Source organism: Rhinolophus sinicus, linkage group LG04 (assembly GCF_036562045.2).
Source record: "Rhinolophus sinicus isolate RSC01 linkage group LG04, ASM3656204v1, whole genome shotgun sequence".
Lineage (NCBI taxonomy): Eukaryota > Metazoa > Chordata > Mammalia > Chiroptera > Rhinolophidae > Rhinolophus > Rhinolophus sinicus.
The window spans coordinates 160,373,944-160,400,107 of record NC_133754.1 but is presented as its reverse complement, the minus strand read 5'-3'; the positions used below and the strand labels follow the sequence as shown (position 1 = coordinate 160,400,107).

The 26,164-nt window shown below is 45.1% G+C and overlaps 1 protein-coding gene across 1 annotated transcript in view; it reads left to right on the top strand.

Moving 5' to 3' along the window:
* Positions 1-26,164, top strand: part of GABBR2 (gamma-aminobutyric acid type B receptor subunit 2) — a gene marked incomplete at its 5' end in the record, with an annotated part of 332,387 nt that overhangs the window by 217,050 nt on the left and 89,173 nt on the right. The window contains one exon of the mRNA XM_074331530.1: positions 25,496-25,556. Within this exon, the coding sequence (XP_074187631.1) occupies positions 25,496-25,556 (61 nt within the window). The remainder of the gene's footprint in view (positions 1-25,495; positions 25,557-26,164) is intronic.

Here is a 26,164-nt window from a genome sequence, read left to right as displayed (position 1 = left end):
GTCCATGAAATATATGGTTGTTGATTGAATGAATTAGGAACTTGTGGCTCCGTAAGGCACAGTAGCTACACTGGGGTCCCACGGTGCGTTGGCGGTGAGCCGAGTTCTAAACTGCATCCTAGGTCTTCTGACTCTAAATGTCTCCCACTCTCGTGTTCTGTGTACTCCTTGGCTGCCCTCCCCCCATTTATTTAAGCACAATTACAAATGACTGCAGATAACATACAGCACCAGAAAGAAACCTACTCCTTCTGCTGTCAGATAAATTTGAAAGATCAAAATAATGTGGTTTAGTAATTTGTTTGAATTGATGCTTAGCCTTCCAAAGCTTGCAAGTTTGACTTCCTCAATTCAGGGGGGAAATAGCTGTTTCCTTATGAAAAGCAGTCAGGAGGAGTGTATCATCTTTGGAGAGCTTCACCAGCAGCCCTATGTACAGACTCTGTCCAGGTCCCCGAAAGAAGGAGCCAGTAGCGTGGTGGTCATGGTAACAATTACTGTAATAACAAATGCTATGACAATAGGAATGGCTATACTTTTGGACGCTCACTATAGCTGCTACTATGTTAAGCTCTTAAATGCATTATCTCATTTAATCCTCATAATAACCCTTGTTATGGGTTGAATTGTGTCTCCCTAAAAATCCATATTTGAACTCATAACCCAGAGTCCCTCGAATGTGACCTCATTTGGAAATAGGGTTGTTGCAGATGTAATTAGTTAAGATGAGGTCCTGCTGAAGTAGGATAATCCAATATAACGAGTGTCCTTATAAAAAGGGGAAATTGGGAGACAGAATAGGCATCATACACAGAGAGGGAATGCCATGTGAAGACAATGGCAGAGATGGGGTGATGCTTCTATAGGCCAAGGAACGCCAACGATTGCCAGCAAACAACCAAAAGCTGGGAGAGGGGCATGGAGCTGATTCTCCCTCACAGGCCTCAGAAGGAATCAACCCTACTGACACCTTGATCTTAGACTTGGAAAAACAATTTTGAAGGGCTTCATAATACATCCCATGCATTTCTCTTTGCATGAGGCCAGAATACCCCCTCAGTGTGTGTCAAGGAATGTTAGCTCATGGGCTTGCTAAGCAGGAGGGAAGTCTTCTTCAATCAGAGGAGGACAGCTGACATAAATTTCAGCTGACAAAACGCACGGCTTTGAACACTGATGGATGCCAGCTCTGCCTGTGTGCGTTCATGCAGAGGTTACTCACACACACTCGGATGTGACCCTCTGTGCCTACCTGGCTGATGGCCAGTCCTGCATGAGGAGGTGAAGGAAGCTGGGAAGATCCATTTTCTTAAGGAATTGCAACCCCTCCCCTCCCTTCTTCTCTTTCAGTGGAATCCAGGCTTCCTAGAATTCTTGCTTAAACCAGTGATTGGCAAGTAGAGACCTGGAGTCTGGTCAATTACAAATTGTAAATTGTAGGGATAGGGGTAAGGTGGAGAAAGGGCTAGAGGGGAGTGCCCACCCTCATCTTACTAAGATGCAATAGTGTGAGGTGCTTAGGGGCACAGACTCTGGAGACAGACTTCCTAGGTTCACATCTTGGTTCTATTTGCTAGTTGGGTGAGCTTGAGCAAGAACTTAATCTCTTTGCACCTCAGTTTCCTCATCTGTAAAATGGGGACAATACCTTAGATAGGGGTCCCTGTAAACAGACTTGGAGACAGAGCATTGTGTACGGAAGATCTGTGGGAGAATGAGCTCAGGAAGTACAATGTACGGCAGTGCGGGCAGCAGGATTAGGTAGAGCAAGAAGTTGATCCAAAATGTGGTTGCAACTGGGGCCACTGCTGACCCTAGAGGAGCTCTGGAGCCAGGATTTGGCCCTCAGAGTTGTCCGAATTGAGGCACAGGCCCTGGGCCTTTGTATCTTCTCATCAGCCAGTAACAGGCCATGGCTGGGCCCTGGGAAGGGTGTGCCCTTGGGCAAGGCTCTTCCCCAGGGGGGAGGCTCCTTCCCAGTAAGGGACCCTCAGTAGCCAATATTCCCAGAACCTGGGGATGGTGCTTCTGTCATAAAGAGAGAACCTGAGCACGTCCCCCAGTATCCCTTCTGGATACAACAAGGCCTATCTTAAAGGGTTGTGATGATTACAGAGGTTATTATACAGGTAGAGTGCCTGGGACATGGCAAGTGCTGAATTACTATGAGGACGATGAAGAAGGATGGTGCGTTTGATACCAGCTGCACACAGTCCTGTTAGGTCCTCACACACCAGTAGTTAACTTTCCAGGAAATACTGGGGCTGGTAGGTCCCCGAGTCGTTGCTTCAGTTGCATTCATGCAGCTCTTGCCACCTTGGGGATTCACATTCTCACAATCAAAAGCACACAAGCAAACACTCACATATGCTCACGCATACACCACTAAACATGTGATGTATGGGTATTCATATTCGTTGTATGGATAGCTATTTGTCCATCTATTTTACTGGTTTTCAAACTTGTTTTTCAAAAGAGATTTTACATATCAGCCCAGTATCATTGTCCCTCATTTAACATTTACATTAACATTAAAATTACATTTAACATTACTTTTTTTTTTTCAAATTTGTTCCTTGGAAGACTTTGTTAAACCTCCTTTTTTTATTTAAAAATTAGCAAGCAAGCTTCTGCAGTAAGAATGATGAAGTAAAGCCTTAGTAGGGAACCTGGCCCCAGCCCTTGGGTCAGGCCCAAGGAGAGCAGAGGTGGTGACAGATCCCCTGACAGGTCTCAGAGGTGGGAGAGGAGGTGATCTTAGCTGGTATTCAGACCTACCCTCTTTATTTTAATAGTTGTGCTTGATTTTAATGTGTACTACAAAAATATAGCTAGCATTTAAGGTAGCGAGATAAGGTCTCCTTTTCAGTTTTTCTTTGTTGTTGTTGTTTTTTTTTTAAAGAGGCAGCTATTTAGTAAAGAAAAGCACAGATGGTACGTGGATGCTGCAGAAATCACGAAGGTGGCACATGTGTGATGGAGGTTTCAGAAACAGTGACCTCCTTCTTGCTTTGTCTTTACTTTGTCTTGAAAAGCACTATGGTTGTCCTCTTAAAAAGCTAAGAAATGAATCATAAAAGAGTGGGAAAGAGTGAGAGAAAGAGAAGTCAATCAACAACAGAATGTTGGTTTTTCTTGGCCAGAGTTACCAAAGCAGCAAACAGTACTATGTTCTTATACACACGAGTTTTTGTGTGGCGGGGTTAATAGCCTTTTTGTTTAATGCCCTTTCACAATATTCATGTGTTTTTAGTAATAAAATATGGTGTCAGGCCAGGGGTGGGTGTCCATTAAACAGACAAGAGCCAAGTTGCTTTGGGTGAATCTGCCTGTGGTGACCATTGAAACATAGCCCTCAAACCCAAGCAGCACGGTGTGGAAATCCTTGCGTTCATCCTTACTGAAGCATTTTAATTCTCAAGTCGTTGGCTAGCTTTACAACAGAGGCTTCTACTACCTGCTCCTTGAGGGTAGAGTCTGAGATTCACCACTCTGTTCCCAGTTGCTAACTCATGGTCTGCTTATATTTGACTTTCAACTGATGGTAAATGAACAAATACATCAGAGATATTTTTATAACCACCCCAGTCTCCAACCCCTTCAACATCTCCTCAGGGCTTTACACATAGCAGATATACAGGGAAGACTGGTTAGCTGGTTGGACAGACAGAAGGATGAGCATAGGGAGGGCGGGTGAGTAGATAGCTGATGGCTGAATGGATGAGTAGATGGATGGATGGATGGATGGATTGATAGATAGATAAATAGGTAGATAGATAGTAAGTGGATGGACATAGATGAATGGATGATGGAGGGATAGAGGTAGATAGATGGATAAATGGATAAGTATGTTAAGTGAATGAATAGATAGATGTGTGGGTAAGTGGATGGATGGATTGATAGATGGGTAGGTGGTAGGTGGATAAATGGCCACTGGGTAGGTAGACAAAGATGAATGAGTGAATGAGTTGGTGGGTGGACAGGTGGGTTGGAAGGAGTGAGTGAGTGAACTGCAGGCCTAGAAGAGGTCATTGCAATTCCTGTGTCTGCTTTATTCTAATAAGAACACGTTTCTCTGGGAGGATTTTCAGAGGTAATGGCTCTGATGTCTTGACTCCTTTTCTGTACAAGTCCTGACCTGTAGGAAGTGTTGGCTGTATTTTCTGATGTGAGGCCTCATCTTGTCATCTGATGTGAGGCAATACATGTTTCATCTCAGGCCTTTATTCTTCACTCACACTTCACCCTTTCAGGGATTGAGCCTCATTAAAATCTGTCCTCTACCCGGTTGCTCTTTGAGGAAGTTCCTTGTTAGGGCATTTCTGCTGTGAAACGTATCACACCAACCCATGTGAGTGCCAGCCTGAATGCTAAAGACTGTTATTAGCAGATTTAGCCTAGAGAGGTTTCAGTGTTGTCAGTTCTGATGTTGATAGGATTATATTTTCAAACATCATCACACATCCTCTATGACAGACTTGATTACTGTGATGAACAAGTTTTCTTCCTTTGAGAGATGTTAAGTTGCAGAAATGATTCTGAAAGCATTTGAGAAAAGTGCCAGGCAAAACTGAAGTGAAACTATTTCATCTGGGTGGCTTGTTCAGCTTGCTGGGAGAGAGAGACGACTCAGAGTGGCAGAAAGAGCACTGGACATGGAGTCCACAGACCTAGGTTTGTCCCAAACATCTTAGCAGTGGTGACCTCAGGGATGTCTCTAACCTTTTAATTTTCTTCGGCGAAGTGAGACCGAGGATCAAGGGACCCTCCCGGGGTTGCTCTGGAGATGAAATGAGGGAGGTGCATTACAAACTGTAAATGTATGATGGAGGGATCCCTGGTGGAAGAAGAAAGAAAACCATACCTCATGTGTGTCACATTATTATTTTTAGCTTAAACAACAAAAGAAATCAACTATTTAGTGAAAAAATGAACTATATTACCTATATGTCCAACAACCAATCAAACACCTTTTCTGGGCCATGGTATTTTATTATCAGTGATGGGACCATACCACACAACCAAGAGAAGTGGCTGTTTCTATTTGCCCATTCATTTCTTCTACAAATATTTACTACACCTTCAATATGAGAGTCATGGGGAAGGTCATGCTGTGGATATAGCATTAAGCAAGGCAACGATGGTCCTTGGACCCAGGAGAAAACAGACAATAAACAGCTAATCACCTGAGTAACTATTTAAATATTAATTGTAGAAAGTGCTCTGGAATAAGATTACTAGGTGTGTTGAGGGCATATAACATGGAAGCCTGACCTAGGCTGGGGATCAGACAAGACTTCTCTGAGGAGGCTGAGATTAAAGAATGAATAGGAGCTAATAGGCACAAAGGAAGGAAGGGCGTTCCTGGAAAAGAGAAGCACAAATGCATAAGCCCTAGGGTGAGAGGAAGTATGGCACCTTTGAGAAAACCAAAGAAAGCCAGTGTGGCTGGAGCAGAGAGAGTAGGATGGGATGAGCCTGGGGAGTGGGGAAGGGGTTGGTGGAGGCCAGATCCTGTCTCGCCTGTTATCCTAAAGCCAGCGGGATCTCATGGGAAAATGTCTAGCAAGGGAGCAAACTGAATGCTATTTTTAAGACGCTTTCCCTGGTTGCAGTGGAAGGGAACCGATTAGGAGGAAGCAAGAGCAACTGCAACGATGCTGGTACCCCCCATGGCGATGAGTGCATAGAGACAGAAGCAGGTGGATTCAAGGCGCATTTCAAGAGAAAAATCATGAGACTTGGTTTCTAACCAGTAATGATAGAAAAGAAGGGATGAGCAAGGATGTATTTCTAATGCAATTATGTCCCATTTCTAACTGAATGGTTCTCAAGTTATATACACTGTAAACGTTATTACAGAAAATCAGAGAAATACATCTATATACTGTGCGGTATTCTGTATAATTTAACATCTGGAAAATCTGAAAAGTTGCATGGTGGCTCAGGGAGAACTGGATGGTACAGTCAACCTTCCTAATCCTGCAGAAAAATACTCCATCTATGCAGAGCAAAGATTGGGTCCTGAATGATATTTGGCAAATGCTCATTAAAAACAGAGAACATGTAGAAAAAATATGTAAGATGTTGCCTAACATAGGGTATAGGCCCACTCGAAAAAGTCTTGAGGTTGGAGGCCTTAAAATGCGTAGAGTTAGTTACTGCTATGATTGATCAGTTCTAGACTGTGACTTTAGTAGACCCTTAGTGTAAATGTATGAAAAAATGCAGGAATTTTATCTATGTGTATGTATATGTGTAGATAGATAGATAGATAGATAGATAGATAGATAGATAGATAGATAGATAGAGCCAAAAAAATGTATACACATTTTAAGAAAGGAAAACACTGTATTAAAATTGTGGTCCAATGAATGACGCTAGCATTCATTTGATTAACGCCATCTTTTGAGCGAACGTCACACTACACATTGCTACCATAATTCAATTCAACTTCGAAAAGTAATACATAGTTAACATCTCTTAAAATGTGTACATTTTTTTGGCACCCCTGGTATATTTAGAGGTCCGTGGTATGTAATAAAACGGTGACCTAGATTCTCTCTCAAGCACACAGGATCTTTAGCAAGCTGTATGTGGTGATAGTTAATCCACGTAACCACTGTCAATTCCTTTTCAGTAAGTTGGCACGGTCCCTGCAGTGCGTGCGGGCTCTGCAATGCTTTCTGCAATGTACCAAAAAAATTCCCTGTTCATCCTCAAATCTAGTAATTCTATCAACTAGCTTATGAAGAGCTGCCTCAGTAATCCATGTTTAATGACCCTCGCCCCTGGACGGCTGCCTTGGGAATTTAAGTCTCTTGTGAACAGAGTATCCTGAGGTTGTAAACTCCAGTGTAATGGAAACGTGTGTCCTATTTACCCCCATCCCCACTACAATGGGATGAGGAGCAGGTGTCCACCTCGGCATCCTATCCTTGGATTCATGCTTCCCACCCCAACTGTTATGAGTAGTAGCAACCATAACAGGCAGTGGGATTTACCATACGTCTCCCCGTTGGACAGTCAGTGGACCTCAGCTGGGGCTGAGCTCTGTGCCTCAGTTCATATGTAGGATCTGGGGGATGTTGCCTGGTGTGGTCAGAGAAGCGATTCTTAGATCTCTCAGGTCTCCTGTGACTCTGAAGTAGCGACAGACAAAAGGATTTCAAGATGGGAACTGACATTTATGAAGTACTGAAATTCCTGGGAGCAAGCCCTGCTCATGAGAGAGATGTGACTAGGACCATTTTCTAGAAGAGGAAACCAAAGCTCAAGAGGCTGAGTAACCTGCCCGAGTTAATAAGGTGGGAAGTATGAACTGTGCCCAAGTTCACAAGGTGGGAAGTGTTGGGGTCCAGGTTTCAGGCCTGATGTCAGCCACTTCTAAGGCCCATGTTCTTTTTACACTTCTGTCCACATCCCACGTCCCTTAGTAGAATCCTTTGGAACCTAAGTTAGCTCTGTCACACCAACCATGTTTCTACAGAGCAATCTATACAATCTATCATCTCAATTCCTCCATCCACTTACCGAGTCCTGCTGACTCCATGAAATCCCAAATACCGCCTCCCTTCTCTCCTCTACCACTCATTTATTCTGGCTCTCTTTTGCACTCACCAGATTATTCTTCCTAAATAATCTCTGACCATGTTATTCATTATTAAAAATCTCCAGTACTCCCCACTGCCAGAGAATGCAGCCTGGCATTTTAGGAGCTCTACCCCCCGGCCCTAACCTGTATTTCCAGCTATTTCTCCTCTTCACACAGAGGGATACAAGCTACCCTCCCACACACGCATCCTAATTTCCAATCTTCATCACGGTTCTCCTGGGGTCTTTTTAATCATCTTTTCAATCATTTATTCACTCAATGAATAATTTTTAAGAACTTACTATGGGCCAAGTACCATATTGGGAGCTAGGGATACAGCTGTGAACCAAGTAATCAGAAGTCAGAGAATTTATGACCTAGTGCAAGGAGGCAAACTGTCAGTAATCGACATCTTAAATACGTAAATGATGTAGCATATTAGAAGGTGGTGGTTACTTTTCAAAAATGAAATATAAAGGAATGTGAGGAGGGGAAGGAGGATTGGACATGCCACCAGTGGGTGGGGAACAGGGAAGAGTTTTCAACAGAATGGCCAGAGGAGGCCTCACTGGGAAGGTAATGTTTGAGAAAAAACTTGAAGGAGTTGAGAGAGTGAGCCGTGCAATGACAGGAATAAGAGTGACCCAGGCAGACGGCAGCCATATGAAAGCTGAGGGTGGGAATATCTGGAGCGCTTGGGGTCGGGGAGCTTGTACTTCCAGCCAAGATGGAGGAGTAACGGGGAGTGGATTTACCCTCCTGCCTTAAACAACTAAAAACCCTGTCTCACAATGTTCTGTGAAACAACGGTTTTCTGACATTGGATTACAGACAGCAGAGGACAGGGACCCCTGAGAGAAGGGACACAAAAGACCGGAGCCTTATGATTGCCCGGGTAGCTGCCTGGAGAGTTTCCAGGTCACAGCACAGGGAGGAGGTGGGGGGCCCAAACAGAGCCCAGCCGTCTTGCCAAATGGAGGAGGAAGAGTTAAGAATTTAGGTTTAGAGAGACCAAGGATGCTAGAATTTGCAGGTAGAGCTGCATGGAGAGAGGAGAGCAGTGGGGAGCTGCAGATGGGTCCCCTCACGTCCTCAGCTGTGTACGCATCAGCGCGTGCTGTGTAATAAGGAAACTACCTGAGACCAGGGAAAGAGCTAGCAGAAAGGGACAAGCAGAAGGATCCTGAAAGCAGGGCCAGGAATCACTTATGTTCCCACCAGCCATGGTGGAACATTTTTGGAAGATACTCAGACGGATATATAGTCTCAGTGGTGGGGTAAAATTAACCTTAGACTAAAGATAGCTGTTCCTGCTACAGAGCTTAAAAGCAGGCCTCAAAACGGTCAGACTCTTTCCAAGTAGCTCAATTATGTCCCAGACAAAGCTTAAGAATATTTAAGGAGTATTTTTTTTAATTGAGCACCCAATGAGGAGTCTGACATCTAATCAAAAATGATCAAGCAAGCAAAGAAGCTGGAGTGTGTGGGAACTGCAAGGAGGCAGAGTGGCTGGAACAGTGTCAGTGAGGGGAAGAGAAGTTGGAGCCACTGTCAGAGAAGGCAGGGGGCAGATTGTGTCAGTCGTAGGAAGCCATTGAAAGGACTTTGACCAACTCCGGAGTCAGGAGAAGCTGTCTTCCTTCTTGCCTCACCTACCAAATTGAAAAGTGCCCTTGCTTTGTTCCAAACTCCCTGGGACCACCAAATGAATGGTCTGTCCTCAGCAGGTTAGCCTTGAGTGCATACCTCCTACTAACAGCCCTCACACAGCCCTTCAAGGACTGTCAGTTCAATGAGGAAGCAGGAAGAAGAGGAAAGTGAGAGAAAACGAGCTTCTGAAAGGAGGACTTTTCTGATGTGGAGCAAGGAAAGACCTGAGGACCTGCTTCCGTCTTGCCTTCTAGTAGACTGCCTGCAAGATGGGCGGCCTCGGAACATCTTCCATAGTGATGACTTGTTTGCTTGTTCGATTAAAATTAATAATTGAGTGTCATCTACTTCTAAAGAGAGTTTGAAGCAACTTTGACTAACAGGCATGTATACATCGAGGCTACTGAAATAGAAGTCAAAAATCTAAAACCACACAATGTGCACACAAAATATACACCAAAAACCTAGGCTAGTACAGTGAACTTAATGGGGAATAGAAATGAGCTGGTTGCCAAGCGATAAAGAGAATTACACCTCATTTTCCTCATCTGTAAAATGGAATTAATGATCTCTATCCAGTTTACCCCAGAGAGCTGCCAAACGGATCACCAAGGCTCAGGATGAGAAGTTTCATCCAGGACTCTTAGGGTGCAAGTAATAGAAAACTGTACTTAACCAAAGATAACAGTGGAGTCCAGGATGAAGCTCCTCCATCTCTCCACCTCTGGGTCTGCTTTCTCCTATGACAACTCCATTCTCGGCCTCTTCACCGTTGTTTGTGGTCCCACAACACCAGTTCCAACAAGAGAAAGAGCCCATTTCCCAGTAGCACCAACAAAAATCCCTGAAAATGTGTCCGTTTAGCCTTGATTGGCTAACTTGGGTCATGTGTCCATCCCTGAACTAATCACTGCAGCTAGAGGACAGACTGCACTGATTGGGTTAGTCTAAGCCATGTGATCCAGCCCTACAGAAAGTCAGCTTCATAGAACAAGGCTGAAAGTGGGGCCAGGTGGGTCTCTGTGTTGGTTTTTCCCTCTTCTCCTGTCCCACAGACCCACTTTCTGCCCTTCTCTGTGCCCTGGGAGGCTGGTCCTATAGTCAGCATCACCTGGGATCCTTTGTCTTCAGGCTCAGTTTGGGATTGGCCAATGGGGAGTACAGGCAGGAGATTGGAGGCCAAGAGGAGAGAGAGAGGTCACAGTGCAGCCTCTGCCCTGCTTTGGTGCCCCTCCCTCCATGGCTGTGGTTTCTCCTGTGTGTCTCCCACTCTTACAAAGTTCAGAGGACACTGCTTCTTCCTTTGCCCCTTTGCTCTGAGGTATGGAACAGTTCCTACCATTGCTGATCTGGAGGTTGCATCCCCTTCCCTTATCTGCTGTCTTAGTCTGCAAGTAGTTCTTAAGAAAGTCTCTTCTTTTGAACCACCCAGTGTAAATTCTGTTTCCACCTGTGACCCTTTCGTCATTATTTATTACTTCATAACAAATTATCCCGAAGTGTAGTAGCTTAAAGCAACAATTAACTTTTATTCTCTCAGTTTCTGTGGGTCAGGAAGTCAGGAGTGACTTAGGTGGAGGGTTCTAGGTTGGGGTCTCTCCTATATAGGCAGCAAGATGTCAGTGGGACTGCAGTCTTCCTAAGGCTTACTGAGGCTGGAGATTTGCTTCCAAGATGGCTCACCCACATGGCTGGCAAGGTGATGCTGGCTATTGGCAGAAGGATTCCTTTCCTCACCACATGGACCTCTCCATAGGGCTGCTTGGGAATCCTCATGACATGGTGATTGGCTTCCCCCAGCAAGAGTGATCCGAAGGAAAGCGAGGCTGACACTGCCGTGTCTCTGTATGGTCTAGTCTTAGAAATCACACGCTGTGCCGTTTCTGTGGTATCCTACAGCTGTGGGAGGGGACTGCAAGGGTGCAATTGCCAGGAGGCAAAAATCACTGGAGCCATCTTAGAGTGGCTATCACAGACCCTGACTGACATAATCTCTAAATGAAAATCAGGATACTACTGTTATCCAAAAGGGATCGGTTGCTGAGCAAGAAAAATAACTGCCTACTATAAAATGGACAGCTATAAACCAGGTGGAAATCCTATAACTGGAAGGAATTGTGACTCTCGAATTCAGCAGCGGGACCCATAAGTTGAACAGGGGTCTTAGAAGAGCCACTGTGGGTGGGAGTGAAGACCCCCTCAAACCCAGACCAGAGGTGGGAGGGGAGAAGAGAGACCCCATCTTACCCAAAGGGGTTTCTGTATCTATCTCCTCAGCTTCAGCTGCCCCCGCTCAGCCCTGAAGACAGTTTAAGACACCCACTGTGTTTGCCCTGATCTACTCCTGGCATTCTGCGGCTCCAAGTAGCTTCCTGACCCTTTGTCAGCCTGAGCCAACCAATCGGGCTATCAACACAGCAGCCCTTCTTTCCTTTCCTGTTTTCTCCTCTGTTAAGTCCTGTCTCTTTCCTTCCCAGAATTAATGGAAGATTTTTTTTTTTCAGTTGATGGAAGATTTTTAGGCTTAGCCCATGCAGCCAAGTGAATAGTCCCCACCCCCATGCAAGCCATCTGGGTTTCTAGTGGGGGAGCCAAGCCAAGAGGGAGAATTGCTTCTCAATCAGCCATGCCAGGGGCACCTGTCTGCTAGCCCAACCTGCTGTTTCCAAGGTGGGAGGTGGGAGTGATGATTCATTGGTACTCAGAGCCGAGGGCCATTAGGGCTGGGACAAGCCTGGGAGCCTGTCACATCAGTGCTGCTTGCCATTGCCCTGCCACACACATATGCACTCAAGTGCGTGCATGCACACACACACACACACACACACACACACACACACACACCATTTTACAGTCACATTCAAGGTTTGAAGAGCCTCTAGCCCAACCGTAGCATCTGATGTGTAACCTGATTTCCGTCATTAGGAGCTTGGAGGGTTGTCAGGAAGCCCCATCGCTCAGTTGTAGGGTGCCCACAACTAACCTTCAGATTTCTTCCCAGTCTCAGGAACTCTCATTCTCATGGTCCTGCTTCTGCTGAATTCACTCAGGATTTGGACAATCCCACAATCCCTCGTGTTTTACTCTGCTCGGCCACATTGATTACGACAGCCACAAAAACAAAAGCAAGCAAACCAAAAAGCCCTCCATTTTATGAGAACTTGTGAGGAGTTCCAGTGAGGATTTGGGGGACAGGCAGAGTAGCGTTTGGATCAGAGAATGTCCTCTGAATGACTTCAAACTGGACATTACTTACTGGGGATCAAGTTCATCCTCGGCCACCCCGCCCTCTTTTAGGGGGCAGTTCTCCCCCTGCGGTCTTGCCCTGCCTCCCACTCCTCTCTGGCCTTCTCCTTCTCTGCTGGAAAAATAACTCCCTCCTGTTTTCTCCGGCAGAGTGGCTGGCCGACCTCGACGGCCCTGACTGCTGTCTGCCCAGGTGAACGCTGAGGGTCTTCCCTTCCTCCCAGGAGACTAGTCAAGGTTCCTTCCTACACAAGATCGCTCTGAGCCTGGCTTTCAGACAATATAAGCTTTATCTCCTGACACACTAGGAGAGCCTGTGACCAAAGAGCTTAGGTGACCCCAGGCTAGAACCCCTGCAGCACACCTCCCAACACAGCATCCCTTCTGAATCACCTGTCCATGAGTTCCCAAATCCTGCCAATTTTCCCTTTCCTATTTCTGTTCTGTGCCTTTCAGTCTTTCTACCTAGCCCCCCGGCAGCCTGAGCCCCCTGGCCTCACACCTGTACTATTCCTGTTCCAGCTGTCTCCTTTGAGCCCTGCATCACCCGACCCCCACTCCCCAGGCCAATCGACAGCCCCTCCCCACAGCTTAAAGTAAAGATTCCAACAGATTGCAAATTGCATGTCTCAGACTTTTAGCTCAACTGGTCAGCAATTTGGTTTTCCTGGTGGAGACCAATCTATTTAACAAAAATAGAACATACAGTAAAGCAAAATTAAATATTTCTAATCATGGGGATGCTTGCATCTGCAAATGACCAGGAAAGAGGGGAGGTTGGGGGCAGAGGGTCAAAAAGCCTGGAGGAGGCCTCATGACGCATGGCATTAGAGCTAGCCACACGGCTCCCTTGTCTCAGCCACACACCCAGGAACTCCACTCGCTGCTCCAGCCAGCTCCCCTCTGCTGAGGATGCCGGTGAGGGTTGTCACCACCATCCATCCATCTGCCCAAACTGGACAACCATTCTCAGCTTCTCCACCTTCCTCAGCCCTCACGTCCGGGCCATCCCGAAGCCCGATCGATTCCACCTCCTTCCCACATGTTGAATCATGGACTCTTCTCCATCCGTGTTACCCTCGTCTCTCCCTTGGACTCCACAACGGCGTCTGACTGGCTTCCTTGTGCCCATCCATTTCCCACATGGCCGCCACAATCACTTCTTCCTTCTTCAGTTTTATTGAGGTATCCTTGACAAATAGGAATTGTCTATATTTAATGAGTACAACTTCATAATTTGATATATGTATACATTATGATAGGATAACCACAATCAAGGTAATTAACACACCCATCACTTCACACTTACCATTTTCTATCTTTTTTTTTTTTTTTTTTTGGTGAATACACTTCTGGTCTATACTCTTAGCAAGTTTCAGGTCCATGGTACAGTATTTTTAACTGCAGTCACCGTGCTGTACATTACACCCCCGGGGCTTACTCATCATGAATAATTGACAGTTTGTACCCTTTGACCCACATCTCCTTCTCATCTCCCCATATCTCCCCCAGCTCCTGGCAACCACCAGTTTACTCTCTGCTTCTCTAAGTTTAGCTATTGTAGATTTCCCATATAAGCGACACCATAAAGTATTTGTGTTTCTGTGTCTGGCTAATTTCACTTAGTATGACATCCTCCAGGTCCACCCATATTGTCACAAATGGCAGGATTTCCTTCTTTCTAAAGAGCACGTTGGACTCATTACCCACTGGCTTACAACCCTCCACGGCCCCGTTTGGAACAAAGCTCTGCCTGATGTGGCTCCTGCCGTACTTGCCTCCACCAGCCCCCTGCCCCTTTTAAACCACCCACAGCACCTTGCCCTTCCTTCAGTTCTCCAGAAAGCCATCTTGTCTCCAATCGTTTGCATATACTGTTCCCTCTGCCTAGAACATGGCCTCTCCCATCCTCTTTGCCTGGTTAACTCACACCCATTCTTCTCTGTCCCCTCCAAGCCCTTCCCTCATGAGAGAGGTACCCTTGCCCTATGCTCCCACAAACCTCTGTAACCACCCTTTCCTACCAGTTATCACACTGCCTTGTAAGTGTTTGTGGGTGTTTTGTGTGTTTTTCCAAACCTGTCACCTCCATTAGAGTAGGAGCTTCTGGAAGACCAGGACTTTGGCTTAGTCATTGCAACTCCCTAGGGCCCAGCATAAGCACAACATGTCCCAGAGGAAGCTCTCAACAACCATAGTATGTGGCAACTGCCCCTTCATTTTATATGTGAGGAAATCGAGGCCCAGAGAGAGGAAGGAACATAATTATGGGGCACAGGGAGTTGACAAAACTGAACAGAAGCCCTGCATTTCCCATAATAAGCCCAGGGGACACAGGCCCCCAATACCAGTATCCCACAGAGGCATCTTGATGTCCTGACCTGTGATAACCCTCGGGCCTTCGTGATAACTGTCTCCTCCGCCCCCTTGGACAATGCTTATTTCTCTGTCCTTCTCACACCGTGGAGCTACCTGGGCCCCTGCTCTTGTCCAGTGTGTCTCTCTCTCCCTCTTCTCCTTCATAGCTCTTCCTAAGGGATCCTTTTCCAGTGCCCCCAAAACTAGGGAACCCACTTCATTCAACTCAATTCAGTGCAGTTTAACAAATGGTCCTGCACTCCTGCTCTTTCCCAGGCCTTGAAGAGGAAAGAGCTCCTTCTTGCCCTGGAGGGGGCTCCATCCCCGCAAGAGGTGATTGCAATATGCAGTTCAGGGTAGAGGAAGAAGCCACAGGCACCCTTTGAGGTGAGGGCAGAGCAGGTGCATGCTAGCACCCATCAAGGACATGAGTGGGAAAGGCCATTTTCATTGGGGACTGACATGTGGGGCTTGTGCTTGGAGGGGACCAAGTCCTCTAGGGACACATGGTACATGGAGAGGATGGGGGTCCTATCAGAAAAACAGAAACCCCAATCACTAGGCATTTCAATCAGAGAGGATTTAATATAGAGAAATGTTTAATAGGTGTTGGAAGGAGAAAGAAATATAAAAGGAGCACTGAGGCAGTCCAGAGATACCAACTGCTGAAAGAAACAGTTACCATCCTTAGGGCTAGAGAATGGAAGGAGGCGGTGAGGTTTCCAGAACCCAGGCATCGCAGCCCCAGCATCCCAGAGCACTGCGGAGAAGGGCGTTTTGGGAGCTGAGACAATAGATAGATAACCAGAACAAGCCCCTTCTCTCCAGCTATTCCCATTCTGATTTGAAGCCCCCTACGCCATTTCTGAGAAGAGAGTCTCACCCAGCCCATGTGCAAATAAAAACTAGGCATTTTGCTTTTCCCTTCCCATTTCTAATATGGAAGCCAGAAAGGACTGGCTTTGTCACTGGGGTGCTGGAGCCAGCTCCTGCAGCTCCCCAGAGAGCCAAGAGCCAGTGGTTAAGTGATCAGGAGTTAGTGAGCCAGTCGTTAAATGATTGATAGCTTGAAATCTGCCTTGGTGGGAGTAGGAGTATTTACACCGAGGAAATTGGAAACATTACAAATCAGAGCCCCTCCTTTTTCCCCAAAAAGCCAGTTTTTACACATTTACCGCCACATCCCTGACTAGCTACCTTCCCTCCTTCTCCACCTACCTCCTACTCTACCCCTACTCCTTCCTCTGCCCAAGGCTGATTGGGACTCACTCTCATCCCCTGCAAAGAGCTCGTTTTCTGATCAGTGACTGCTTCTTGCAAAGGGAGGCAAGCTACTATGTGGTTAGAAGCATGAGCTTGAAGTCAAACATGTCTGGGCTGAGTTCCGGTTCTACTGCCTCTTACTTATGTGACCCTAGGCAAATTTTTTAATCTCTCAATCCCTCGGTTTCCTCCTCTGTAAAATGGAGATAATAATAATACATAGTTCATCCCATTGGGGTTGTTGAGGATTTATTAATAAAGGAGAACCCCAGAAAAAAATATATATTGGATAACATACACAAATGTTTCGGCAGAGCTAAAAATAACTTAAAGAATGTTAGCTTCATATGTTCTGCAGAGGGAAACCTGAGAACAGAGATGAGAAGGGACTTGCCCCAGGTTCCCTTCCTAGAAAATGGTAGAGTGCAGCCTGAATCTACATCTTCAGGCCCCGTTTTCATTGCTCTTTCCATTATTCTAAGTTGAGGGGGAAATGTGCTTATGCTTGCACAGATCTCTGGCTCTTACTCAGGAAAACTTGAAGCTGTCAGTAGAAATTAATCTATTCCAAGAGAGAGTATTATTTTGTTGGTGACGATGGTGCTATTTTTGCCTGTATAAAATGTGCCTCCTTATAATATCCTTTCAAAGAAAGTTTTTAATAAAGTTTTCCAGTTATTAAAATAATACATGCTCATTATAAGATATTGGAAAATAATTGAAAAGTAAAAAGAAGCAAAAGCCATAATTGTACAACACAAGAACAACCAGTGTTAACATTTTGACTTGGTAGGAGTGATTTTTATATAATTGTGAACATATATGTATAATTTTTATCCTTTTTTACTTACATCATGATATTAGTTAGGATGTATAACACTAGCTGCTGTAACAAAGATATCTGAGAATCTTGGCGGATGAACACAGTAAAAATGTATTTTTCTCTTATGCAAAGTCTAAAGTAGATGTTTCTGGTTGGTGGAGAGCCTTTCCTCATGATGGTTCTGCTCTGTCTAATGTCCCCACTGTTCCTTAGGCCTTGGAGCTCTCTGATAGATCCTATGAGTCTAGTTAGCAGATGGGGGAAGTGAGGGAGCATGAAGGGTCTTGTGGGAGGTTTCCATGGGCCAGACCTGGAATACCATATGTCACTTCTACCCATATTCCATTGGCTAGAACCATCACATGGCCACACCTAACTGTAAGGGAGGCTGGAAAATGCAGTCTAACCATGTGCCCAGGAGGAAAAGGAAATGGATTTAGTGAACAACTAGCCAGTGTCTGCACAATCAGAAGATCACTTTTTCCAATCTTTTATAACTTTTATAATACAATGTGTAATTCTGTATAATTTGGATCAATTCACCCCTTGGTTAAAACCCTTCAGTGACTCCCCTTGCATTAAAAATTAAGCCCAGAGTCCTTGATACAACCTATAAGGTTCTGCAGGATCTTGCACCTGTCTACCTTGCCAATCACATTCTATGCTCATCTCCTACTCAATTACCCCTTTCAGCCCCGTGGGCATTGTTTCAGCTCCACCTATTCCCCAATCTCTTCCTTGTCTTAGGACCTTTGTACTTATAATTCCCTCCTCCCAGGATACTCTTCCCCTCACTCTTAGCTAGCTTCTTCAGGTCTCAGTGCAAATGCCACCTCCCCAGAAAAGCCCTCTTTGACCTCCAGTCTAAATTATGGTCTTATTGTAGTTCTTTCTTACAGCATCCTCTTCTTTTCCTTTATATCACTTATTATAGTTTATTATTATATATCTGTTGGTGTCTTTGTTGTTGAATACCTGTATCTCCCACCAGACTACAAGCTCCATGCAATCTAGGACCATGTTGATTTTGCCCACTCTTGACCTGGTCCTTGCCTGTCACATGCCCAGGACACGCCAGGTGCTCAATGGTGCTGGTTGATTTAATGCATGTGTCATAATAATTCCTCACATGTCTATCACAGTTGACTTCACTACTGCTGTATTTCTTGGACCTTTCCTTCATTTCTGATATTTCGCTATTCTAAACAGCCTGACGCTTGAAGTATTACTGAAAGGAAAGAGAAGGAGTTGGTCCCACCACTCTTCGGCCACCCATCCAGCCATCTCCTCTTGGTCCCCACGCCTCTCCCTGCCTTAAACCACCACTTGCTTTGTGGCTGGTCACCACTTGAACCCTTTGGGGCATCTGGGCATGACCCCGCAGAAGGACGCCTCTCCATTTACTACCTATCAACAGAAGGGTGGCAGTGGGGCAGATCACACTTCCCATCCTGCCCCTCCTCTTAGTTCCCTGCAAACCTGCTGCTCAAGACTCAATGGCTGGATCAACTTTCCCCAAGGCTTGGGCCTATCAATAGAACTTGCAGTATAGGACAATATTTTAAATAGTATACAAAACATGACTTGTCCAATAGCCCAAGGAGACATGCAGAAAAAAAATATGTTTTTCATCTTTGCAGAATATGTGCGTGGATGTACCCAATTATTTGGTATTTCTCTTTTAAGTCCTGCCATCCCTTGGGAAACAGAGGGTACCTTCTTCTTCAAGCCTACACGATGAGGATCTCTACCCTTTGTGGACAATCTGACCGGCAATCTATCCTCAGTGTTTTCTCAAATTCCCCATTGTTCATTTAAGACCAGTATCGTCCTGGGTGGAGGGCTGGCAGCAGAATGGTCCGAGGTGGGCTTGGATCATCCACACAGATAGTGATATGCTTCCCCATCTGGCGAGCCAACCAGAGTCCCCCAGTGCCCTTCCATCTCCTCAGAGATGTCGCTGCCTGCATGATATGTCAGGGTACATCTTGCTTCCCCACAGCACAGAACAAACACTCAGATGAGCGTGCATGCTCACACCTCCCAGAGACAAACACAACTGTCCAGAGACAAGAGTGGAGTTAGAGTCATATGAAGGAAGGAGATCTTGCCCTAAAGGCACAGTGATCTGCAGAGACTGTCCCTCTGTGGGCCCAGGACTCCCCGTGAGTCAGCTGAGCCAAGTGAGTCCTCACTCTGTCTAACCTCCAGCTCCAGCCAGACATCAGATCATTTCAGGGCAGGACATCTCTGCCCCCTGCTGTGAAATTGAAAGAGACCAACATGGGGCTTGGCCTAAACAATTCATAAATTGACGTTGGAGTGAAATTTACTCATGCTTAGTAGTGACACATTAAAGATGAACAATGGGAATAATTAATTTTTCTAAAAGGAGGCCGATGAATCCTACTGGCTTCTGAAATCGTTAGAGTACATTTTACTCTCCGCTGATTTCTCTGGGGATTCTGAACAGGCATCAGGTGGAATTATAAGTTACCCTTTATTGTATGCCAACGCTGGGTTATGCCCTTTTCATAATTGTCTTCTTTCATTCTCACAAACAATCCTGAGAAGCAGGTGTTGTTCTTACTATTTTTCAAGTAGGAGAATTAATGCTCGTAAATGCTCGATGACTGTCCAAGGTCACACTGATGGTAGTATTTACTCTTGTCTGGTAAATGCTGAAACTTGTTTTTTTTCCCTATGTTATCTTATGCATTCCGAAGATTTCTCTGAAAAAGCAAATGCAGCTTTATGGCTCCCAATTCAACCTGAAATGTTAGTTGGGTGGACTTTTAGGAAACAGACTTCTTTCTTTGATATTAGCAACACCTCTTCCAGGAAAACAAAAATCCTTATAAATTATCCACTTCGGTTTTCCCTCCATTGTTTTGTTTGCATTCCAAATGAGTTTTTGGTCATTCTTATCAACTCCTCAGAAGTTAGAATCCACTATCAGTCTGCATGCAATTAAGAAAATGAAACCAAGCATTTGGTTTCAGGCGTTTCAGAGGGAAATTTAACACAGGGAACTGGTTACAACTTTGTTGGAAGAGATGGAGGAACAAAACAGGTGGGTACCGTCACCAGAGATAAGTATTTATAGAAAGAGCCAGCCCCCTTGGGCTGGAGGGACAAAAAGGGAAATAGTATGTCCATTGCCTCTGAAATGCCTACAGTGGTTTCCATTTTCTTGATTGCTTGCTGATTGATAATGGATAAGAATGACCATAGCTCCCATTTGGAATGAAAATAAAATAATGGGGGCCCAAATACACTGGCCTCTGAGGCTCCTGCTACTGCTGTGTCTGCTGCTCTGGAGACCCTACCATTGGCCACAAAGCAGGCAGGCAGGAGCACCCCCACACTGACAGTGCAGGGCAGCCAGGGTCCCCAGACACCTGCAATCACTCAGAGTGCCTGCTGCTGCCACCGAAGCAGAAAAAAAAATAGCTTTTCCCTTATGCATACTTTCTTATCTCTCATGAATGCTTCTGATTAGCAGAACCTAAATGGAAACCAGCTGGCAGGGGATTCTGGGAAATGTGGTTTCCAGGCTTTGGACCCCTGCAACACAGAGGACATAGAAGAGTGAGTGAGGATGGTGAGCTAACAGACAGATAGGCGTCAGCCACCACCCCGGCCAGAGTCACCAACTCCATTGTTTTGGAATTTAATGCGTCATGTGGATGAGTCTTGAGTGGATGTGAAGATCTTCGTTTACAGTCCTGGGATCGCACACGGCAGAAGCTTAAAGCGAGTCGTGACATTTATATATACATAAAGAATAGGTGTGTGGGGAAGAGAGAAAAAAAAATCCCTACTCAAACTGGGGTTTAAGAAACCAACGCCGGCCCAGTTGGCCTGGCTGAACTACCTGGCCGCAGTGACGCTGGAGCATATGTGTATGTAAATGCCATGATTCTCTAGTTGCTGCGTGGGCTTCAGCCAGAATCCATTGCCTGTGTTCCCACCGCCTCGTCACTCAGACTCCTTCACGTTGCAAGAAAGACATAGTCCCAGTGACCCTTGATAGCAGGTGTCTTAGGTAGGGTTACCCAGGAAACAGATTCTGAGACAAAGACTCACATACAGGAAGTTTATCAGGACACGATCTCAGGAACAAAACCTGGAAGAGAAGAAGTGAAGCAGGATCGGGCAGAGGGACAAGTTGAAATGTGGTACAGCAGCAAGCATAGCCTCAGCCACCCCACAGTGATCTCCGGATCCCAAGGTCCTTCATAATTGTCCTGAATTGAGATGCAAGGGCTAGACCTATGTCATTTCACATTGACCACTGAATGCAGGATGGTCCTCAGGAAGGGGTATAACCTTGACACAGGTCCCTTTGGGTGCAGGGCAACTCAACAGCAGCCAAGATGGTGGCAGCTGAGGAAATGAGTGCCTCCAACCTGATCCTGTCCACAGGGCCCCTGGACAGCACATCCAGGGCGTCCAGTGCTCGGGAGGGCAGGAGTAGAATGGAAACCCACTGCTGCTCAGGCCACAGCTCTCAGCCACCTTGGTGATGTACTCTGAGGTGGCAAGAGAGAATCTGGCCACTGCCCTAGCCTAAGCCTCCGTCACCTCACACATGGGTTACTGGCTGCCAGACTCTCCATTTCTCTGCTTCCTCATTTGCCATGCTACCACTGTGTTTCCCGAAAATAAGACCGGGTCTTATATTAATTTTTGCTCCAGAAGATGCATTAGGGCTTACGTTCAGGGGATGTCATCCTGAAAAATCATGCTAGGGCTTATTTTCCAGTTAGGTCTTATTTTCAGGAAAAGACAGTACTATCCATTCTCTATCTGGCAACCAGAGCAATCGTCTCAAATCTTATCTCAGATCATAGTACTTATTTGTTTAACCTCCTAGGCTCTTGGCTGCGCTCCAGAACCCTGTCATGTCCTCCAGGCCGAATGTGCTCTGGCCCCACTTACCTCCTTGCTCCCTCACTGTGCCCCCCATGCTGGCCCTTTCTGTTCCTTTCCCACCTGAGGGCATTTGCCCTGCCCTGGCTTTTCCCTTTGCCTGGGGTATCTCCCTCTTGCCATGCAGGCCTCAGCTCTTATGTGACCTCTGCGGTGAGGTCTTTCCTGGCTATGCAATAGATTTGCTCCCCTCACCCAGCCACACCCTTTTTATTTTCTTCACAGCACTCTTCACTGACTGAAATTATCTTATTCATTTATTGGCAAACTTGTTTTGTCCGTCCCTCCTAATCAAATATAAAGCTAAGAGCAAGAATCAGCACCTAGAAGAATACCTGGCCCAGGGTAGGTAAATATTTGTGGATGATGTATGAGTGGGCCACGTTCCAATATGGAGGATGCTTATTGAGCAGAATTTCATGAAAATCACCTGACTCATGTGTGGCCTTCCTCATGTCCAATCTAATCAAGTTCAGCTTAGCTGGGACAGTGGTGCTATCCAGTCAGCCATGGTCAAGGTAGCAGAGTTGGCTTCAGCTCTCAAACGGGGTGTGGTGGTAACTCCTTCAGGAAAGAATCACATGACATAGCTTCCTCAGAAGGGGGCTTCACAGAGCTTCCTGGCTTCTTCTCTGGTGCAGACTCTCTGCATAGTCAGTCACCCATCTGTGCGTCCATTATGACAATCAGAATTCTCAGATTTCTCCCATGATAGAGCACAGTGTGGTTTGGGAACTCAGTCACCTGGGGGTTGATGTTTCTGAAAGGTGGGGACACCTTCGATAAAGGCCCAACAGTTTACCCCTTTGCCAGATGAAATCACATGATGTGGAAAATAAAATCTCTTCCCAAGGGTTGGAAAGCTTTCTGGTGTTTAAAATCTTTTTTATTTAAATTCTCTTCTATTAAATGTTTTTAAATAAAAATTACAACTGCCATTTACTGAGTGCCTGTTGTAGACCAGGTGCTATGCTAGGTCCATAACTCAGGTGTCCAGGAACTTGCCCAGGTTTGTCCAGGAACCCAGGTTTGGGATACTCAGACGCTGGCCTCCTTCTGCTGCATTACCTGAGAAATTAAGGAGCTGGGAGGAACTACTGTTACTAAAAATGCTTATTGTACGTAAAATAAAGTATGACAGATCTTACTTCAAAGCTGGACTAATTAGTTTTATTTTAAAAGTAAAGGGGGAAAATAAAACAGAAAAGTACAGGAAGATTCTTTTTCATCCCCACCCCATACTCCACTCCATTTGGTCCAAGCTTTGAATGCTATTCCATATGCTTTTTAACTTAACTAATAAGGATTCTGCAGAATTTGCCCACATTTTAGACGTAGCCGTCTTTGGAATTCTTCAAAGCTTGGCAGGAAATAGGTGAACTAGTTAGATCATCGACTTTGTCAAACGAAGAAACGGCCTCCTTGTCGACCCTTTCTGCATCTTTCCTACCCATGCAAAGTGGTCCATTTGCATAAATATGATCCTTTTGGAAGAGGTTCTGTGTTCTTCAGTCATCCCTAGAAATAAAATCACAGCTCCTATCTCACCTTCCGCTGAAGTGTTTTCACATGCCAGGGAATTGCTTCCCATCTCCCAAATATAGAATACGGCGGGCGTTAGTTTCAAACTGATACTACTCAGAGCTGTCTTCAGGATTTCAAAAAGGTGTCAAAGTGGCCTTAGAAGGTGTTTCTACTTCTAAGAACAGGTTGAGTGATTCTCTTTGTGCCAAACGCCGCAGGGCCTCAGACTTAGGGTTTCCACCAAGGGAAGATACTTTCTGGCACTTTTCTCCTGAGGATTGAGTGGGATCTGAAGTTGTCTGTGCTATTACCTGATGATGCAAGAGCGTAACTGAGAGAGTAAAGCAGTGTACCTTTAAGACCATTTCTTTTCCTAATGTCACATTAATGGAAAGGTAGGAAAGAATTTATTTCTGGATCAGAAACAACCTGCTATAGCATGAAGTAGCATGGCATTAAAATCAAACTCAGGGGTGAATTCTAGCAGCCTCACTTGCAGTGACCTTATATAAGGTATGATCAAAAAATACAGTAAATGTTTAAATTTTAAAAATGTACTGACTCTGGGTGGTGAACACACAGTGGGATTTATAGATGATGTAATACAGAATTGGACACCTGAAATCTATGTAACTTTACTAACAATTGTCACCCCAATAAACTTTAATTTAAAAAAACTGCCACAAAAAATGTATTACAGTAAAAGACACATTGCCATTAATCCCCCTCACAATACTCCCCCTCGAACACACTTCAAACACACTTATCCCATCATTCTTGCCACTTTCTGAAGCAGTTCTGGAAGTCCTCTTTTGTGAGTGTCTTTACTTCATCTTCCATCATGAAAACGCTCCGTGTCACACATCGCTTCTGGTACAGAAATTTCTGTCAAATAAAAACATTACAGTGTGTCCTCACCCACCTTATTCCCCAGATCTGGCACTGTGTGACTTCTGGCTCTTCCCCAAAGACAAAATGATGTGAAAGGTAAACGTTTTGAATCGATTCAGGATATGAGGGCAGCCACGACAGTGCAACTAAAGACACATATGAAAGAGGACTTCCAGAACTGCTTCAGAAAGTGGCAAGAATGATGGGATAAGTGTGTTGGAAAAGAGGGGGAATGTTTTGAGGGGGATTGATGGCAATGTGTCTTTTACTGTAATACGTTTTTTAAATTTAAACATTCACCGTATTTTATGATCATACCTCATATAAAGGGCATAACCTCCCTCAGTCTCAGTCTCTTGATCTGTAAAATCAGGATCATTCCCCTTTCCACTCGGGCTTGTCGTAAAATTCATTGATATAATGTTTGTTAATTTCCTTGCATGGGTGCAGAATTTTAGGTGGACCCTAAATTGGCAAGGAGAGACCACACCCCACCTTTATGTTCCCAGTTTATTTAGCCTAGCATATGGAACCCTGGTATCAGCCAGCAAAGCAGATGTGACAGATGACAGTCTTTAGCCCCTGGGGTTCCTAAAGAAGGGGGCTCAGCTGCCTGTGACACCAGTCAGGTCTCACTGGCTCAAGAAGCTTAACTTTGTGCTGCCTCATTGCCCAGTTATAATTGAGGCTGACGTCACCACCCAAGAAGAACTTACAAGAACATTTTCTGTCCTTAATAAGAAATTTGGACCAACTTCCAGCCCCGCTCTGGTCCCCAAGCCCAACAGCCTCAGCAAAGCCGCACATCTTTATGGGAGGGGCACGGGAGCAGAGTCCGGGCCCCGCTCCACGGGCCTCACCTCTGCCTCTGTCTTTGCAGCACCCTGGAGGACGTTGTCCCAGGGTAACACAGGAAACGTGGTGTTTAATAAATAGCTGTGATGATAATGATGATGTATATCTCGGCTTTAATTCACATATGTTAGCTCCATTATTGATTCTGTGCTCCTCAAATTAACCAGATAAAGTCACAAGCAGTTTAAAAACAATTAGTTTAATTTTGCATCTGCAATGTAGTGGGAGTCTGTTTTTTTCTCCAATATTAATAATTGCATTGTACAATTAATGAATTTCAGTTGAGATCAGTAGTGTCTGGGCTAATATAGCATTTCTCTTTTGTTCCTGTTTGTTTGTTGTGCTTCATTTTTTAGGGTCAAGTTGTGTTCCGGAACGGGGAGAGGATGGGGACTATTAAATTTACTCAATTTCAAGGTAGGCTTTTTAATGCTTATTCTTTCTAGTTGATGAATTCTATATTCAAGGATGTTATGTTTATGCAATGAAATATATCAAAAGAAATGAAAATATGATGTTCCAGATAAGACTAAACAGAGTCAATAGAAAACACTTCTCTGTGAAAACATTAATTTCAACCTATTTAAAATATCTTTTCTCAACTGCATTACTTCTCAGGCCTGTTCAGTCTTCCCACCTGACTCTGAGAGGCTCATGAAGGTGTGGGGATATGTGGAGGTGGACAGTTCTAATACTCCGAGAAAGCTTGCATTGTTTTAGTTTTTGATTGTAGAAATTTTCAAACAGTCTCTAAAATGAGAGAATAGCGTAGTGAACCCATCTACCCATCACCCAGCTTCAACCATTATTCACACTTTGCTAGTCTTGTTGTATCTTGACTTATCCTTCCACCACCACCCCCTTTTTTTTGCTCTAATATGTTAAAGCAGCTCCCAGACATTATCTCATTCCAATCTATAAATATAGCAGTATGCATTTCTACTAGATAAGGAGTTTTGAAACATGACCACAATACTATTATCATCACACCTAGAACAGTTAACAACAATTCTTAATATCCTTTC